This window comes from Maniola hyperantus, chromosome 8 (assembly GCF_902806685.2).
Source record: "Maniola hyperantus chromosome 8, iAphHyp1.2, whole genome shotgun sequence".
Taxonomy (NCBI): Eukaryota; Metazoa; Arthropoda; class Insecta; order Lepidoptera; family Nymphalidae; genus Maniola; species Maniola hyperantus.
Window position 1 is genome coordinate 8,049,250 of NC_048543.1, and position 19,768 is coordinate 8,069,017.

Sequence of the window (19,768 nt, forward strand, 5' to 3'; positions counted from 1 at the left end):
GACGCAGCGTGCCATTAATAAACATCGAATTTGATATAAGTAACCTATCTACCTATTTTTCTTCTAATATCATTGTATCTACCTATTTTCTTCTAATATCATTGTAAATAACTCAGTCTTTACTTTCCTGATAAATTGATAGTCAACATTTATTGAGTTGGAACAGATTGTCTCAAATATTTGCAAGGAATATGACTAACTTGCATAAATTAATACCTATAATGCTCACAATTCACAACTAATAATTATTCTTGAGAAATACAATTAATTTTATTTTTCAAGTTTGGTTACTAAATAGATGCACCTATAGGTGTACGAAAAGTACCAATAGGTACTTTTAGTCCGTAAAGATTGCTGTTGTTTGTTGTTCAGCCCGTCGAAGGAAAAATGGAATTAGGAAGAACAAATTAAAATATGGTGGAGTGGAGAGCACTTAATTAACAGCAATTAAAATTAGCAAACTTGTATTGTCTGCAGGTTGTTAATGTTTTATTTAACTCCAGTCAACAGCCTAGCTATACATACCCCCTACGCATAGGGGATCCTACGGAATAAAAGATTTTTCTATCGGGAAAACGCAGCGTTCGAACGCTATGAAAACAATCTAGAAAAAGAAAAACAAACAATCCAGAAAAGGACAGAAGCAATAATTTAGCAGTGTTTTAAATATTAAAAAAGCCACCTTACCAATTAAAAATAAAACAAGTAGGTAAATAAATAAAAAATTTATTAAGAAATAAAGCTTATGAACGTTGTAATTAATGAGCACGATGATCCTGCAGAAGTATGAACTGTGTTGCAAAGATTATCACCCTACTCATACATTCTATAATGTTATACATTGTGACTAACTAGCGCAATGGTAATTAGTTACAAAAATAGATTATAACTAACTGATGACTAAATTAACGTGTTGTATGGAAAATCAGTCAGGTTTAAAACAAACACGCTTTCAACGCTTGTTTAACATTTTTGGGAAAGACCATCGTGAAAATTAACATACATAGTGTTTAATAAATAAGCATAAAAATAAACTAAACCATTAAACTAATTAATACAGCCTTTGTAAACCAGATACTATCAACTAAGTACTTAATTGTTAAAGTCCATCTTCTTTGAGACCGTAGGGAGATTCTGAGTTGGTCACGAAGTAATAATTTCCTGGACGTCTAAAAATAATAATTAATTTTTTTTAATACCAAATTATTTCCTAGTTTTAAATAAAATAATATTATTGTAAATCAACGTGAGCTTATTTCAAGAATCCGTGAAAGAAGATTATTTCCAAGTTGCCAAGTTAATTTAATTCAATTGCATTGTTTAAATATTTTGTGTTTACTTTATTTCATCTATATGTAATATGTATATTCTCGTATCCGCGTGGTTATAAGTTTTTATAGATTCCGTTAGTTTTATATATTGTACATGTATATTATAAAAGAATAGAAGATGTTCGAACATACGCATGTATATTGTATTCTCCTAAAGGTGAAGTTACAGCAGCCCTTTCTTCCTTTGAATAGTTTTTCCACACTTTAAAATTTCTCGCGTACGAACCAATTATAGAGCCGGGGTACTTGATAGAGTCCACTAATAACTTCCAACTTCTATTATGGCTGCATAAATCTGAAAAATAACAATATTTTAGCTAAAGCTATCACAAAACTCTAGATATATAAGCGACTGCATCCGCGTGGACTGCACAAATTCAAACCCCTATTTTATCCCCTAGGGGTTGCAATTTTGAAAATTCTTTCTTAGTCGATATCAACGTCATAATAGCTATCTGCACGTTGCATTGATACCTACGGGCGTGCTTCAAAAAATGGCTGTATCAGAGTTTATATAAGGCTAATCGGCAAAATAATTAAAACATAAAGCATGCCCGTATTTTACCTTCCATAGACAATATTTGAGCCGGTTGATTACTACAGCCAGGTTGTCTAACAGGTCCAACTCTGTAGTTTGCCCAGAAATCCACTGTGCCAGCCGAACTTCTTAAGCCGTATCTGTTGGGATCCGTGTGAATTACGTCCACATACTGAGCCGAGGCCGGACTGAGCCTGTGACTAGGTGGCTTACTCTCAAATCCTGCAGACGCGGGATCAACACCCGTGATCCTTGAAAAATAGTAAGAAGTTCTCAAAAACACACAACCTTTTTTTGGAAGTCTGTTATAAAAAAGACAGGATATTTTTAGAACGGTTAAAAGGCGTGCACTGGATTTTGAGATAGGTACAGAGCCTGTTTCTCTATTTATAATAGTGCCTTATAAGTTTCGTGGCAATTGATTTTTGTGACACGGGCATGTAGAGCTGCCATGAGAAAGGTGAGTCTAACTATTTCATTAATTAAAAGAAATTGTTCAATGAAAGTGTACCATGGAAGCTGTATCCCCCTCTGGTGCAACCTAAAGCCAGCAATGCCCCAAACATGAGCTCCGAGCGAGTGGCCGATGAGATGTGTCTTACTAAGATCCATACCAGCATTCGAGAGTAGAGAAAAAGTCTCCACTAGGTGAACGCCAAGCTAAAAGCAAAAAAAACAGTAAGTACCTTACCTTCTAGCTGATTTGCCACGAATTAGCACGACGGAGGTTATTAGTGTTGTAAGTATACGTAATTTTTATCACCATTAATTACATCATTATTTTACAAATCTAACAATTGACAATCAAAAAGTGTAATTACAATAAAAATATCTATAAAGTAAATGGCAACTTCTCTTCTATCTATTAATGAAAAGAATAACCTTTCCAACCTAAGTATGAACTATTCAAAACTTTAAACAGATAAAAGCGACAGCTGGCTTGACTAAATCGTCAATGGAGCCGGAAAGTGTGAGTGGAGGAGACCACAACAATTAAACATTATATGGAAGGGTACTCCAACAAGATGGATCGACGATAAGAGGTAGCGGGAATTGGTTGGATGAGGAATGTTGAGGACCAGATTTGGTGATACTGTACTTTCTATGTAAGTTTTCTTTTTTGTAACCTGTCATTTCAGTTTTGTGGTGCAATAAAGTATATACATAAACATAATTGTTGGAAGAAAATATGTTGTCAGTTAGTACAGTCCGCATGGTGAAAGGATAATGATGATGACGATGAAGTGGCAATGATAAGTGGCCTGGTTAAATTGACGACGGGCAGTCATGGGCAAAAAGTATTCGTTGTGGAAGTCATTAAAGAAGCCTTACTCAGGAGGCATGCCAGATTCGGAGACATTCTTTCATTTCATCATAATCTTAGGAATGATGATTAGATAGTTAGCCCGTCTTGCAGTCATCAAACTGCAAAATCATATCTGCTTTACTAAGTAGTAGTGCACAAATAAGTAGGTGTACAAATTCCATTGATATTAAAAATTAAATTTTATTAATTCGAAAGTCAATTTTATCATCATTTCCACCGTCAGTTACTGTCTATTTATTTGGCTTTTAACTAATTGGCAACGTTCAAAATCCAAACCTGCTATTGAATGAGTAAATTGATAAATAAAAATAAAATAAAATGTTTATTGTAAAATATTTTTTGAAAAGAACAGGAGTGAACAGATTTCAAAATTTTTAAATTCTAAATCCTTTAGCATTTTGGAATTTTATATTAAATTTCTGGTGCTTGATATAACAAATTCGATAAAACTTTGTTTAGGTACCTTTCTTGCATTGGGGGCCGCCCAGCCAGCATATGAACTCACGATGCCCGGAGTTGGTGACGACGCCATGTACGACCAATCGAGCAGCGCTACGTTACTCTCTCCTTGTTCGAGGTAAGCAGTTATGATTGCGGTCACTGCAGGACCAGTGGCATTGCCTGAAACAGAACCGGATATATTTGTCTCCATTTCTCCTTGTCATATTTTTGTTTGTATATTTCATATTATGTTAGTTATAGCATTAGAGCCGTCACGATATTATTATGAAGCCAAACCCGACGAATAGACAGACACAGACACAAGCTTTTGTTTATTATTGCTTGTTTAAACAGTAGTATAAACCTACTAGGAAGCCACATAAGGTTTAGTACTAAAACATTAAGTATACCTACGTACAGTTAAGCACCTAGGTTCTTAACTACAATAGTAACAAATTGAGATCGCTGTTTTCGTTTCTCATTGGATCAGATAATCGTCGTCATTAGAAAAGCCATTGTCGACCCACTACCACAGAGTAAGGATGAGGACGCGGGTCTCCTCTCAGAATAAGTTGGGGTTACGTTTTAATTGTCCACCACGCTGGTCAAGTGCGTATTGGCAGAATTCATATTATATATCTTTTAAAACATTAAGTACGTATGGAGAACTCTCGGGCATGCAGGTTTTCTCGCGATGTTTTCTTATTCATATTATTGCCGAAAATGCATGAAAATGGATTGAACCTCGAACACCCGAATAAGAGGTCGACGTCCTAATCACTATACTATCGCCGGTACATCAACGTACCGGTACTCAAAGGAAAAGCTCAAACCGGTGAATCTAGAATGCATTGACTTGAGATTTTGCATAGGTATGGGATTTTAATGTTCTCACTAGAAAACACTTTCAGAATTTCTACCTCTAATGAAGCCCACGCAGGTCAGCTATTATACAAAACACGAATTTCGAAAAATACTAATTTTTTAAATTTCTTAATTGTTTCTTATATTCTAAATATTTTTAGGGTTCCGTACCTCAAAAGGAAAAACGGAACCCTTATAAAATAAATAAATAAATAAATAAAATAAAAATCTTTTTTATTCGAATAAACTTTTAAAAGTACTTTCGAATAGTCGGATGCATCTACCACTGGTTCGGAATGCCTTTCCCTTTGCCTTTATAAGATCACTTTGTTGTCTGTCTGTCTGTCTGTCTGTCTGTCTGTCTGTCAAGAAACCTACAGGGTACTTCCCGTTGACCTAGAATCATGAAATTTGGCAAGTAGGTAGATCTTATAGCTGACATTTGGGGAAAAATCTGAAAACCGTGAATTTAGGGTTAGATCACACAAAAAAAATTAAATTGTGGTCATGAACTAATAATTAGTATTTTCAACTTTCGAAGTGAGTGACTATATCAAGTGGGGTATCATATGAAAGGTCTTTACCTGTAAATTCTAAAACAGATTTTTATTTATTTTTATGCATCATAGTTTTAAATTATCGTGCAAAATGTCGAAAAAATACGACTGTAGTACGGAACCCTCATTACGCGAGCCTGACTCGCACTTGGCCGGTTTTTTTATTTAGGAAGATTTTGGTACCTACCTGTGAATCCATGACAAAACATCACCGTGGTACGGCTGGCTTTGTACCACGACGTATGAAATATTTTATCGGTTTCATTTAATGGTAGCTCCGTGTATTTGTCAAAAGAACTGAAAAGTGATAATATCTTTAGTCCGTATAATATAAGAACTCACTCGCCATTTGACTCTGTGTCTTACCGTACTTTTGACATGACAGTTGACATCATCATCATCATCATCATCATCATCATCATCAACCAATAGACGTCCACTGCTGGACATAGGTCTCTTGTAGGGACTTCCACATGCCACGGTCTTGCGCCGCCTGGATCCAGCGGCTCCCAGCGACTCGTCCGATGTCGTCCGTCCACCTAGTGGCGGGTCTTCCAACGCTGCGTCTTCCGGTGCGAGGTCGCCATTCCAGCACCTTGGGACCCCAACGTCTATCGGTTGTACGAACTATGTGCCCTGCCCATTGCCACTTCAGCTTTGCAACCCGTTGAGCTATGTCGGTTACTCTAGTTCTCCTACGGATCTCCTCATTCCTGATTTGATCACGTAGAGAAACTCCAAGCATAGCTCTCTCCATCGCCCGCTGAGTGACTCTGAGCTTTCTTATGAGGCCCATAGTTAGCGACCATGTCTCGGATCCATATGTCATCACTGGCAACACGCACTGTTCGAAGACTTTGGTCTTCAAGCACTGAGGAATTTTGGACAAGAAGACATCTCGAAGCAAGCTTCCTGAACGCTGCCCAACCGAGTTGGATTCGGCGGTTGACCTCTTTCTCGAAATTGGACCTACCCAACTGGATTGTGTGTCCTAGGTATATATATACTCGTCTACAATTTCGAGTGCAGAGCTCTCAAACATGTGTATATGACCAGCTATTTAGACTGTGTGTTGATAATATAAGTCAGTCAGTCAGGACTTTAAATTTCATATAAGTATACAGATTAGTAAGTAGGGATTACTTTAAAAATACAGGTGGATAGGTGTTTAATATTCTACATGGGTTTTGATTGAATAATGTAATACTTGATGTGGTCATTGTTCGGTGTACATAGGTTATGTCACGATAACTTTCCGTTTCAACATACATATGGTATTATGCGGACTATACCTACTTTAAATAAGGTCAGTTCTGGTTTAGGAATTAATTTGATTCACTACATGGTACCCACGACTTCGTCCGCGTGGGCCTAGGTTTCTTAATCTCGTGAAAACTCATTCATTTTCCGAGATAAAAGTAGCTTACTACTTATTTTCTTCACCAGAATGCAATTGCTTCTGTAGGTACCCGTCAAAATCGGTTAAAAGGATAAGCCATGAATAGGCAACCGACAGACAGCCAGACAGATACACTTTCGCATTAATAACTTTAGTATGGATACCTATAGGTATAATATTACTTTTGTGATACTTACTCATGATAAAATCTTAGTTTTGTTTCATGGTCGTAACTCTTGGAGATAGCTGAAAACATATTAAGTATATTATGTATAAAATTATAATGAGCAAGCTGCCCCGGCTTCACACGGTAGAGGAAGGAGGGAAGCTCTTTACATTTTTTTTGTGTATAACTTTAGCTGTCTGATGGCACTTTTCCCGACTTGATTCACAATAATTATCATCACTAAATTAACCTTCTTAGATAATTCTTCTTTCCATAATTCGAGAAAACCATATAAAAATCCATCCTCAGTAGTTTCTGAGCCTAGTACGAACTCAGTGCGGATTCATAACAGCTATGAATGAACTAAAAATAAATTTGCCATCTCTGTCCTATTAGGAGGAATGGAATTCCTTCTTATTGAACCTTTTCCAATAACTAATCACATATTATCAGAGGATTTTGGGTTATTATAATGCGGTGATCTCTTAAAGATGCTTCTGCACACGACTCGACTTAAAGTAGGTATAGATACGGCGGGGATGTACGGAACTCCGAGATGAATATTTCAGTCATCTAATGAACACTAAATATCTCTCTGCAATAGGACTGTTTCCTTAAGTTACATAGATATACTTGATACATACCAAACTAATACCTTTATAAAAAATGTTATGAAAATGACTCTTTCCTATTTGAATCATTTTAATGCAAACAATTCAGACACAAAAAATGCGCGATGTCGATTACAATTTCGTATTTGTTGATTTTATCTACACGAACTCGGATGCAAGATAACCTAGTTACCTAAAATAGTACAATGTTAAAAAACCAGTGACAACGAGGTTCACTGCCGGCAGAATATAGCTATCACTAATTGAAATTTAATTACTAGATACTAACTAGGTATTGCCCGGCCTGCATTGCAATGCGAATCGCGCGATACCTTTGACGGTACCTATACTTACGGTACCTATTGTCAGTAACCTTCACACAAGTGTCAACAACAACTGTACAAAGTTTCACATCAATCGAATAAACAATACGCAAACGCATATGTAACGAACGAACACGTAAACATAAATTTTTATGTACCTACCTTAGTATTACATTTTTATCAATGAGAATTTGACTGAGAACACACGCTTTTGAGAAGACACATTTTTGACTGAGAATTTTTGAAAAATTCTCAGTCAAAAATGTGACTTTCTTGGCTAATAATTTCTTGCTAAGCGACCATCTCATTTCCTTCATAGTAAATTGCACCCGTACGAAGCCGGGCCGGCCGGTTTGCTAGTGTAGATAAAATTGAAATCTAACAACTCTACTTAGTTGTTAACTCTGACTCTAGTAAATCTAGCTCTACGTATTGTAAAATTTATGTTTTCTAAAAAAAAATATAGGGACAATCGTTATCAAATATTTACTCATCCTAAAAGCGTTTTTTTTTATATGATACTAAACTCCTGGCATTTAAAAATGAATATAATTTAATTGAAACGGTCAAATGATTGGCAGAGGCATTTATTCGTTAATATTATAGAGAAAATATTGCCGATTCAAAACAAGTTTCTATAAAAGTAAAAAAAGTTTTTAATAAGTGGATATTGCGTTCCGAAGTGAAATTTTGATAAGAGGAAGAATGTCACCCAGCGTGTAATAAATTCGAGATTTCAAGATTTCTCGTGTGCTGTGCTCGTGATTTATTTTTAATTCCATAGTTGTAATATTTTTTTAATGATTACCTACCTTACAAATAATAATTATTATTATAAAACGACGAAATTAATGTTTATAATATTGATTTAAAATTTAAAATGCCCCCCCCCCCCCCCCCCCCGAGGTTACAAAACAGAAAAAGAAATTTAAGGAAAAATAAGATATATTAATACTAAGTAGAATGCCGTTATACTATAATATTATTATTATCTTGATGATACAGGCAGAAAGGACTTACCAATTAAAAGAAAAAAATAAAATCCAACAGCACCTGCGTTCATTTTGAGTTTATTGTAACAAATCATCCTTTTGTTTGGTGTCTTACGTTTATATAGGGGCTGGTATCAGTCCTTGCGTTGCAACTTTTCGTCCCCTTGACACTATGTCGGTGATTAACGGTATTTGCTTAGGATTTGATACTGTACAAATGTATGAAATATATTATACTAGATGATGCCCGCGACTTCATCCGCATGGATTTAGGTTTTGAAAATCCCGTGGGAACTCTTTGATTTTCCGGGATAAAAAGTAGCCTATGTCCTTCCCCGGGATGCAAGGGATCTCTGTACCAAATTTTAATTTAATTAAAATCGGTTAAAAGGATAAGCCGTGAAAAGCTAGCAGACAGACAGACAGACATACAGACACACTTTCACATCTTCTATATATATAAAATTGAAAGTCCTGACTGACTGACTGACTGACATATATTATATCAACGCACAGCCTAAACCACTGCTCCTAGAGACATGAAATTTTGAGGGTGTGTTCTTTGTAAAGAGTAGGTATCCACTAAGAAAGGATTTTTTGAAACTCCACCCCTAAGTGGGTTATATAGGGGATGAAAGTTTGTATGAAAGTCCGTCATTTTTCAAGTTATTTGCATGAAAATTGGTATTTAGGTTTTCGGTCACTAATGAAGAAATACGTGTTCCAGGATTTTTGGAAATTCATCCCCCACCTCGATTTTCTAAATTCCACCCGAGCGAAGCCCGGGTCTGCTAGTTTATCATATTAGTATGGATAAAACAAAATTAAACATCGCCTAACTAGTAGATACCTACTCTCACTTTTATTTTATTTTATTTTATTTTGTTTAATTGAAAGTAATCAACAGCGTAAATACATAATTATTATTTAAATTTAAATCTAGGTATAACAGAAGGCCAAAAGAGATTACTTAAAATTATAATTAAACTATTTTATTCTGGATTAACATTTAGAATATTTTTCACATTGAAAAACAATAAGTAGATAGATACTTCATAATATGGGGTGAATGAGTTTTTTATCGATGTACAACTCCGTCAGATCTAAACCAAATTCGTCATATTTGATTGTATTGGGAAGGTTGTTTACGCAAAGGTGAAGATCGGATCAGTAGTATTATCATTGAAGGAGGAAGGAATTCCTCAACGGTAGATTGCAGAAAATTACCCGCATAATACTAAATGTATCTGCGTACCCATTACTTACATATTACGTAGATAATATTATTTTTTGCGATGTTATATTGTAAATAATTGTAATATGCTTTGGCTCGTAGTCGACATATTAGGTTACAGTCAAAACTAGGTTGACTAACGACGCAGGTAAATAGTAGTTTTGACTGGAAAATATAGGTCCATATACTTAGTACACGCACAACAGACGGAAACGTTTAAGTGCGGAGCCCAGAGCGATGACAGAAGAAGATAGTACTAATGATAAAAAACCGGCCAAGTGCGAATCAGATTTGCGGACCGAGGGTTCCGTACTACAGTCGCATTTCTTTGACATTATGTACGATAAATCAAAAACTATTTAGCATAAAAATAAATAAAAATCTGTTAGGGAATGTATAGATAAATTTCTTTCATATTATGCTACCCCACTTGGTATAGTAAAGTTCAAACAATTAATTATTTGTTCATAAACATTTTTTTTTCATATTTTTTTTCATGTTGTAACCACAAATTCACGGTTTTCGGATTTATCCCCTTACGTGCGCTGTAAGACCTCCCTACCTGCCAAATTTCATGATTCTAGGTCAACGGGAAGTACCCTCTAGGTTTCTTGACAGACAGATCGACAGATAGACAGACAGACAGACAACTCAGTGATCCTATAAGGGTTCCGTTTTTTCTTTACGGAACCCTAAAAGCAGACAAGTGGTTTTAAATCCGAGCCCCCAGCTCCAAAGACAAGAATGTTGCTGTGTTGTAGGCTGAAAGGCGGGTTCAACAAGAAGACAGCTGGGTTTTTTAGCCGGTAAGAGTCCGGCTCTACCTACGGGTGTCCATGAGGATTTTCCCCTGCTGTATACCTATAAAAAAACGCTCCCAGCAGTCTTATCTGTTCTATAGTTAGAGTGTTTTAAATGAGCTACGCCAGAAAATTCGCTTTTGGCTTCGTGCTTTTTAGAAAACACTAAGGGTAGCCCAGACAATAAATATCTACTGCGTGGAGTCAGGATGCTCCAATTTCGTTTTGCTTATGGGCCACCTTTGACCTAAACTTACTTCTACACCTATGCATTATATATGAGTATGAACTTAAGGATAATTTACTGAACTTGACTGAAATTTCAGTCAATAATAAGTTATAAATAATATATATTCCGGCCTGCGGCTGTACTCATCACCTGTCTAGTCGACGTTAGCCCGACCGAGTCCCATCCGGGGTCCTTTTTCAAGGGAGTCATTTCGCGCACGCGCCGCGGCTGTGTCGGGCTAACGTCGACTAGACACGTGAGTACAGCCGGGATAGATATTATTTATAATGGAAATCACTTACGGTAGTTTAAACGCAATAATAAGTTACCTATTACTTTTGACCAACCTTTTCAGTTAAAATCGTTTTGACCGGATATGAATTTTGACTGTAACATTTATCCAGATAGATTTATATACTTACTCAGTAATTGTTCTGTGGGTGAAACGTTTTGCATCGCTAATTAGTTCGAGCAAGAAGGCCTTCTTACTACTACCTATCTCTTTGTTCAGAGTCTTAGCTTGGGATGTTTACTTCAAGGCAAAGCCTTTGTATTTGCTCCAGCAGTGCAGTGATGCTGTAAGACAAGCTTCAGACACTATTTACTTACATTTTAACGTCAAAGCAATGCGATTGAACTAACTACGATGCTAAGCCATAACAAATGTAAAGGCGTTAACAGACTCCAAGCTAAACTGCAGCTTGATCATTAAACGCGTTGGAATATTGTATCCGTCGTACTCCATTTAAAGGCGGCCCCCGTATGGTGGCGCTTCTGAGCGCGTTTTTTTTGACAGGGAAATCTTCATGGATACCTAACACCACGCTCGGGGAGACACGGAGATAACTTCCGTGCCTCCGCGGGCGTGGACTCTTACTGACTAAAACCTCACGGTGCTCCACGCATTGCCAGGTGGCTTGGCTACGGGGCCAAACTCGTTCGCGCAACCCAGCCAGGTAGCGGCGCCTGCTGAGGTAGACCCACCTCCGCGACCAATAAAGTCTCTGTACATCGTTTGAGTTTTGAAACACAAAGGTGCGCCTCCCGACTCATCACCTAGTGTTTTTGCCCGGACACTTGTGCACTTAATTTACCGCCGCACCGCCTTAATTTCAGTGGAGATTGGCTGCCGTAGCCGAATTAGATCGGTGAGACATTAATGATATTAATAGTTCGCATCTGTTGATCTCTTTGGATAAGAAAGCACGAACAACTTTTGTACCTATCCCGTATGATATCAATGTCTTTGACCTATTTGTAAACAGTATCAAATCTTCTGGACATCACGTAACATCTACCTACATAATGATAATATCTACCTACCCGCCTGATCTGAACAAATCCTTATTAAACCAGAACATCATGGGTGTGATGAAATAGTTTTCATTTCAACAGTGTCAGTAAAGGCTGAGCGCACATTGGTTAATGTCGCCTACACGTCTAGCATCTCGTCTATCCTATCGATAGGTACCTATTCGATCGTCAGCTGCTTATTAGAGTCAGATTTTTTAGACGCTATGATAGAGCAGATCTCTAAGAACACAGCGTCTAAAAAGGCTAAAGCCGCTATGTACCTATCTAATTTCCGGGTCTAATCTCTCGCGTGGATATTTAAAACCATAAAAAATTCTAAACCAAATCTTGCAGCCTGGCTCGGCTGTGAAAATATAGTCAAATGCTCGGCCAGCCTAAACAACACCATTGCATTTTATCTTTATTAGCTAACTTTTTGGTTTGCGAATTTCGTTTACAGAAACAGACAGATTAACTGTTAAAATAACAGTTAATCGCAATTTCGTAATAGCACTCGACCTAAAAACCTGAATCACACCTGAATGTTACACCTTTTTCAGTACATATCTACCTACTCGTATCTGCTTATAGCCAAGTAAGTAGGTACTACAATGGTGCTTAGGTACGTACGGACAAAGATTTATTTTTAATCGGATGTCAACTTAAATCATAGTGGTGCTATCTGACGAAGTAGTCTAAAATTAAGGTGGGCTAACCTGCAAGGGATTTGGCAGTATTGTAAGACTCATATTATTATAATAGAGTCGTATAGGCTTCGTTTTAATTAAGCAATTAAATATCAGGAAACCTGCATGTCTCAGAGATCTCCATAACTTTTAAAGGTGTTTAAGTAGCTCTTGCCAATACTAATAGATGTTCCAGTTTCCGATAGTCAAGGCAAGAATGACAGTTCAATATTCTCGTAGTGTAGGCTATGAAATATTGTGGCATTGTTAAATTTTCTAAAGGTGTGTTTAAGTAGCTCTTGTCAATACTAATAGATGTTTCAGTTTCCGATAGTCAAGGCAAGAATGACAGTTCAATATTCTCAAAGTGTAGGCTATGAAATATTGTGGCATTGTTAAATTTTCTAAAGGTGTGTTTAAGTAGCTCTTGTCAATACTAATAGATATTCCAGTTTCCGATAGTCAAGGCAAGAATGACAGTTCAATATTCTCATAGTGTAGGCTATGAAATATTGTGGCACTATCAAATTTTCTGAAGGTGTGTTTAAGTAGCTCTTGTTAATACTAATAGATGTTTCAGTTTCCGATAGTCAAGGCAAGAATGACAGTTCAATATTCTCAAAGTGTAGGCTATGAAATATTGTGGCATTGTTAAATTTTCTAAAGGTGTGTTTAAGTAGCTCTTGTCAATACTAATAGATGTTTCAGTTTCCGATAGTCAAGGCAAGAATGACAGTTCAATATTCTCAAAGTGTAGGCTATGAAATATTGTGGCACTATTAAATTTTCTAAAGGTGTGTTTAAGTAGCTCTTGCCAATACTTATGAAATATTGTAGTACTATTAAATATACCTATATATATTTAATATATTAAATATATAGTAAGAATGCCCTAGATCAAGGATCTTACTGTGAACGCCACGCAGGACACAGTAGTTACACCAATTAGCTCTAATTGTATGAACAATGACAACCGGCCTTTGTCCCTCGGATGCCGCAATGATAATAATTTACTATGCTACCAATATAGAACTCATAATCATCATCATGATCAACCCATTGCCGGCTTGCTCCAGAGCACGGTGGGGTGATTACGTATCTCGCGACAGGCGTCAATCTCGCGATCATTGCTGTCAAACGTCCGGCTAGAGAGAGACAGCAATAGCCATAAGGCAAAATAAGAAGAAGAGGAAGAGAGATAGCAAATGAACTATCGTATTGCTACTGCTGTCGCTACTGCAATGTTTTACGTAATCACCCCCCGGGTCTCCTCTCAGGGAGAAGGGTTTTGGCCATAGTCAATGTAGAACTCAGCGATAGGATATTAGTACCTACCTACATTACAGTGCGACAAGGCTACCTTGGTGGTGTTGAAATTGTCTATGATCTACATCGACTTTATGATCTTTGACATGTTAACTTGACATTGACATCTGTCCTGTCATTCCTTTAATTATAACCTTCGATTGTGTTCGTCCCATAAATATAAATTGATTTCTTTTTATCTTAAATGTTAAATCCAAATCTAATTGCATCGTAAATTAAATGTGACGCTGATGACTTACTATTTATTTTATAATGAAATAAAGAGGCATCGTTGGAAATCCAAGACTTTATTTTGTCTCTTCTGCGATGACACGCGAGCAAGCCTGCGCATCATACTCTTCAACAGGTTAACGTGCCCAGAAAGTCGTAGAAGGACGAATTGTGAGTACTAATTATTTAAAGCGATGTCTAGTCAATCAGCGCCGAATATGGGCGACGTAAGCATTGAAAAATTTGGAATCAAAAACTCACTTATTCTAGAGGGTCTTTTGGATTGTGTCTTATGTATGGAGAAAGACACTACCTACTAAAGATTGTAAGGCTCTTGCTAGAATATCAAGCCTTAAGCCACTTTATTAGACCTTGTATGGAATGAATACAGCAAAGGCAGCTTGGGATAAAGTTCAATGTGTTTTTGAAGATAAAGGTCTATTTAGACGAGTCTACTTCAGCAACTACATAGTGTAGACTTTAATCAATATGATAATATGACCAGATACATTGAAACAGTTAAGTTATACCCTTTGTACAACAACTTGCGGACATCTGTAAGGTCATCGAAGACAAAGAAATTGCTGAAATATTATTATCAGGTCTCCCTCAGGATTTTAACACTCTTGTATCAGCCTTGGAGACAGCATCGATGACTAATGCATTATCTTCAGAGCTAGTTTGTGCTCGCTGAATTCAGGAGGAGTTCAGAAGGGCTGGTCACATAAAGTCTCTTTGCTAGAAATTGAAGCGACAGAAGAAAGAGAATAATAAAGAAGAACAGACTGTATATGCTTCATCATTTTTGGCAGCTACACAAAGTGCGGACTTCATTGTGGACAGTGATTCATTATCGCATATGTGCAATAATTTTAGCCTTCTGACTAGTTTAAAATCTAATAAAATTAAGCTTACCTGTGCTGGTTAAGGAAACTAAATCAGAGAGCTCTGGTATCTGAGATATGCATGTAAGCGTTGATATATTTTTTTAAAGTTTGCAATATCTTGTATGTTCTGCTGTTGTTTGAAAGTCTGTGTTCTGTAAGTATTCGAGAGTGGCATGGTTTTAGTTTTGTTTTTGGCGTGAATGGGTGTTTTTATATATGACAGCTGCAATATAAAAGGCAAGCCCATTATGTCTGCTGATTTATGTAAGGGTGCTTACAAAATAAAAGATATTTCTGCAAAAGAGCAATCGATGGCTGTCCTACATCAAGTGCAGGAAGCACAGATTGCAAAAGCTGAGTCATATAATAGTATTGTTGCTAAATTGTGGCATAGAAGATTAGGGTGTTTTTGTCTTAAAGGTAAGTGTACACTTGGGAAGTGTGCAGCACGTAGCGTCTCATTTCAGGTTGACAAGGAAGACTTTACCAAGTGTGTTGCCTACCTAGAGGGAAAGCCTGTGGCCAGGGCTTACCCAAAAGGATCTGTGAGACGTGCAAGCCGGCCCTTGGAACTGGTACACAGTGACGTATGCGGCCCTATGAAAGACTCTAGCTGGGTATGTGCAAAGTATTTATTAACCCTTACTGATGATATTTCTCATAAAAGTTTTGAACATTTATTAAAGTCTGTTTTATCAATTTCAAGAATTATGTAGAAAAGCAGACTGGCTTGCATATTAGATGCCTGCGTTTTTGATAATGATGGTGATGACTGGTGAGTGCTGTAGTGACAGTTTTAAATGTTTCCTAGAAAAAGGAATACCTCATCAGCTGACAGTACCGTATTGTGCTCAGAGTGGTGTTTTAGAGCTCTTTAATGAAACATAATATTTAGGTAGGTCTCTGTAACCGCTGGGGTGAAGCTGTGTGATGGCTATTTGTTTGACAAATAGAAGCCCCAATGCTCGTTAGCAGGACCGGTGCGTGAGGAGGTTTGGTCCTGACACACTGTTTGTCTTGGACACCTTTATTTTTACATGCATTGCCTATTCATTAATTCCTGAGGCTACTCGTATTAGTAAATTGAACGCTAAGGTAAAGCTGTGTATGTTGGTTATTCAGAATTCATAAAAGGTTACCAACTTATAGACCCATCTAATTAAATGAAGGTTATTTTGTCAAGGAATGTGCATTTTATTGCTGACATATTTTATAAGGATTTTAAATGCCTTGATTTAAAAATGGATTAATTTTAAATATTAATGATAGTTCTTTATATTTAATGAATATAATAGTGAATTAAATTGTGATAATATTCAAAATAATGAAGAATTGAATAATAGTAGTACCTGTAAAAATAGTAATATGTTAAATTCTAGTCAATCTTGTTAGGATTCTAGTGTAGCCTATATAGGTATAAATAATTCATGATTTTTAATGAATTTACAGATGTTGAGTCTGGCGATGACTGCTGCAATTACAGCGAGGTAAACACCTCTGCTGATGCTGAGTCTTCTGCTGAGGAACCGGAGATGCAGCCGGTGACTTGCAAGGGATGTAGTAGTTGGAGGGGAAGGCGCGACTCGTACAGAGCTGTCTGTGACCGTCCGCAGCCGCCCCATGCGCAGTACACGTGGTAAACCGCCGATACGATATGGCGATTATGAAATAGGTATGTACGCCAGCTCTTTATTTGAAAAAGCCACAAACATATGAAGAGGCAGTAGCATCATCAAATTCCTCTAAGTGAGCTATGAAGGTAGACTATGAGTCACTTATGGATATTAAGGTTTGGAAGCTAGTGCATTGACCTGCTGATGCTAATGTTGTGAAGTGTAAGTGGATATTAAGTATGAATTTAAAGTATGACACATTGGGTAATTCCGATAAATTTAAAGCTCGCTTTGGCTTGCGACTTTATGCAGAGGAAATGTTTAGGCTACTCTGATATTGTTTCACCCGTGGTGCGTCATTTGACCAAGCGTATTTTGTTTTCCTTGACATATCAATAATTAGATATGTCTATGGAACATAATGTGGACGTGACGGATTTTTGAATGACGATCTAATTGAAGGTTTTACATAAACAACCGCAAGGTTTTGTTTGTAAATTGGAGAAATGTATGTATGTATGCTGTATGCTATTCAAGAGTATATATGGACTTAAGCAAGCAAGTCGCATGTGGAATCTGAAAGTGAAAAGCTTGTTGTTGAAGAATGGATTTGTCCAAAGCAAGTGTGAGCCCTGTGTGTATGTGAAAAGGAATAATAGGGACCTCACTATCATTGCTCTCTACGTTGACGATTTTTATATTTTCTCAACATGTGATACACAGGACTTGTTTAGCTTATTAAGTACAAATTTCAGTGTCAAGCATCTTAGTTCATTAACAAATTGTTTAAGTATAGGTACATGTGATTAGAAATAAGAATGTTTTGACCTTGGATCAATCTGAAATATACTTATATTGTTATAATGTTATATTGAAAGGTTACTTAAACGTTTTTATATGTTAAGACTAAGCAATGTTTCTACACCTATGATTGTAATAGTTAACTCAAAAGGACAAATAGTGAACCTTTAAATGATAATGTATATCAGTTCAGACAACTTATAGGCTGTTTAATGTATTTGTCGGTATGCACAAGGCCTGATATAGCCTTGAGCTGTAGTCAGCTTAGCCAGTATTTAACTACTTTTGATAAAAGTCATTGGATAGCTGCTTAACGAGTTCTGCAATACTTGGTTGGTACTATCAATTTAAGACTTTGTTTCTGTAAAAGTGATTGTTTTTAATATAACTGTTTATACAGATGCTGACTTGGCAAATGATAGGTGTTATAGGAAATTATATACTTACCTACAGGCTTTGTTGTTAAGATAGGTAACAATGCAGTTAGCTGGGAGTCTAGAAAACAATGTTGTGTGGCTTTATCCAGCACTGAGGCGGAATATATAGCCATAAGTAATGTATGCAAAGATATCTGTTTTGTTAGGAGTTTCTTGTGAGAACTTGTTGACAAAACTAATTTTGAAGTATACAATAACAACCAAACTGCTCAGAAATTGTTACTAGTAAAATAATAGTCACACGAAAGAACAAAACATATAAATTTGCGCTACCATTTTGTTAAAGACTTTGTACAAAACGGTTTAATGAGTGTAAAATGCTTAACCAACAGCCAAGATGGTAGCAGATGTGTTAACAAAGCTATTGTGTAGTGTCAATTGAATGTAATAAGTGTAAACTAGTTGTTTTTAAGAATAAGGGTTCGCAATTCAATATATATGTGTCTTGTATGTATATTGTCTCAGTATATTATGTACAAATAATTATAGCCCTTGCTTTATCCGATGTAGACCATAAGGAGGAGTGTTGAAATTGTCTATGATCTACATCGACTTTATGATCTTTGACATGTTAACTTGACATTGACATCTGTCCTGTCATTCCTTTAATTATAACCTTCGATTGTGTTCGTCCCATAAATATAAATTGATTTCTTTTTATCTTAAATGTTAAATCCAAATCTAATTGCATCGTAAATTAAATGTGACGCTGATGACTTACTATTTATTTTATAATGAAATAAAGAGGCATCGTTGGAAATCCAAGACTTTATTTTGTCTCTTCTGCGATGACACGCGAGCAAGCCTGCGCATCATACTCTTCAACAGGTGGTGCTTGGCGCGTGGCGAAAATCGGAACTTACGTTGCCGTCAAGTGTCCCCTTTGTTCTTGTTTGAATATTCTAAGCATTTGTTCTCCAACAGCGCCCCCCTGTCAATGTCATTCAAGTGCCAAGAGAGCCTTGTCGCACTGTAACAAAAATTTTGATCCTCCCTTTCTATGCCTTTTAGTTTGATGGTAGGTACTTAATCTGTGCTTTTAGTAAGTAGGTACCTACTATGTTTATTGTGTTAACGAACATGACGCTTTAGATTACCTTCAGTTACACTAGGGCCTTTGATGATAATAAAATCATTATTATACGAACGAACCCTGGACGTTATTTTTGAAGCACGCTGATAGTCAAAAGGTGCGTAAAGCTGTAAACCCCACGCCAACATCTAAGTATTTGTCTGTGTCAATACGCGTATATGTCACGCACACAAGCGTATTTTATCTAGGTAATACAATAATACGGTATTTGTCAAAAATCTTAGTGATTATTAAATAGACGATATTCCAAAATACGTAAAATCCACGTCCTTTGTTATTATTAAGTGTAATACCATTTTAAATTATCGATGAAACTAAAAAAAACTACAATGTCAGATGACATTTGTCCTACACAACCTTAATTACCTTAATGCATTGCATGACGTGACACATGTAATTTGAATCGTCCTCTAAAGAAACCCCTGTCTTGACTATGAATTCCAGTGTAAAATATCCCTTCTTTTTATTTAAATTACACTTATTTATATACTACCTACTATAGCAGAATGCAGATATAAGAAACAAGACAGGTTAAAAATCAATAAATTTCATATGTGGTAAGTAGCAGACCACAAGAAGGAAACAAAAAATTTAGAAATGAAAAATCCAA

General features: G+C 36.5%; 1 protein-coding gene across 1 annotated transcript; it reads right to left on the reverse strand.

The window, feature by feature from the left end:
* Positions 1-834: 834 nt before the first annotated feature.
* LOC117984347 (phospholipase A1-like) lies at positions 835-8,844 on the reverse strand. The gene is made up of 8 exons (XM_034970970.2): positions 8,578-8,844; positions 6,655-6,703; positions 5,246-5,355; positions 3,660-3,817; positions 2,381-2,529; positions 1,897-2,120; positions 1,464-1,626; positions 835-1,169 (listed from the first exon to the last, which is right to left on the reverse strand). Exons 1-8 carry the CDS (start codon positions 8,642-8,644, stop codon positions 1,100-1,102), a joined length of 990 nt encoding a protein of 329 aa, XP_034826861.2. The 5' UTR covers positions 8,645-8,844; the 3' UTR covers positions 835-1,099.
* Positions 8,845-19,768: the final 10,924 nt, after the last annotated feature.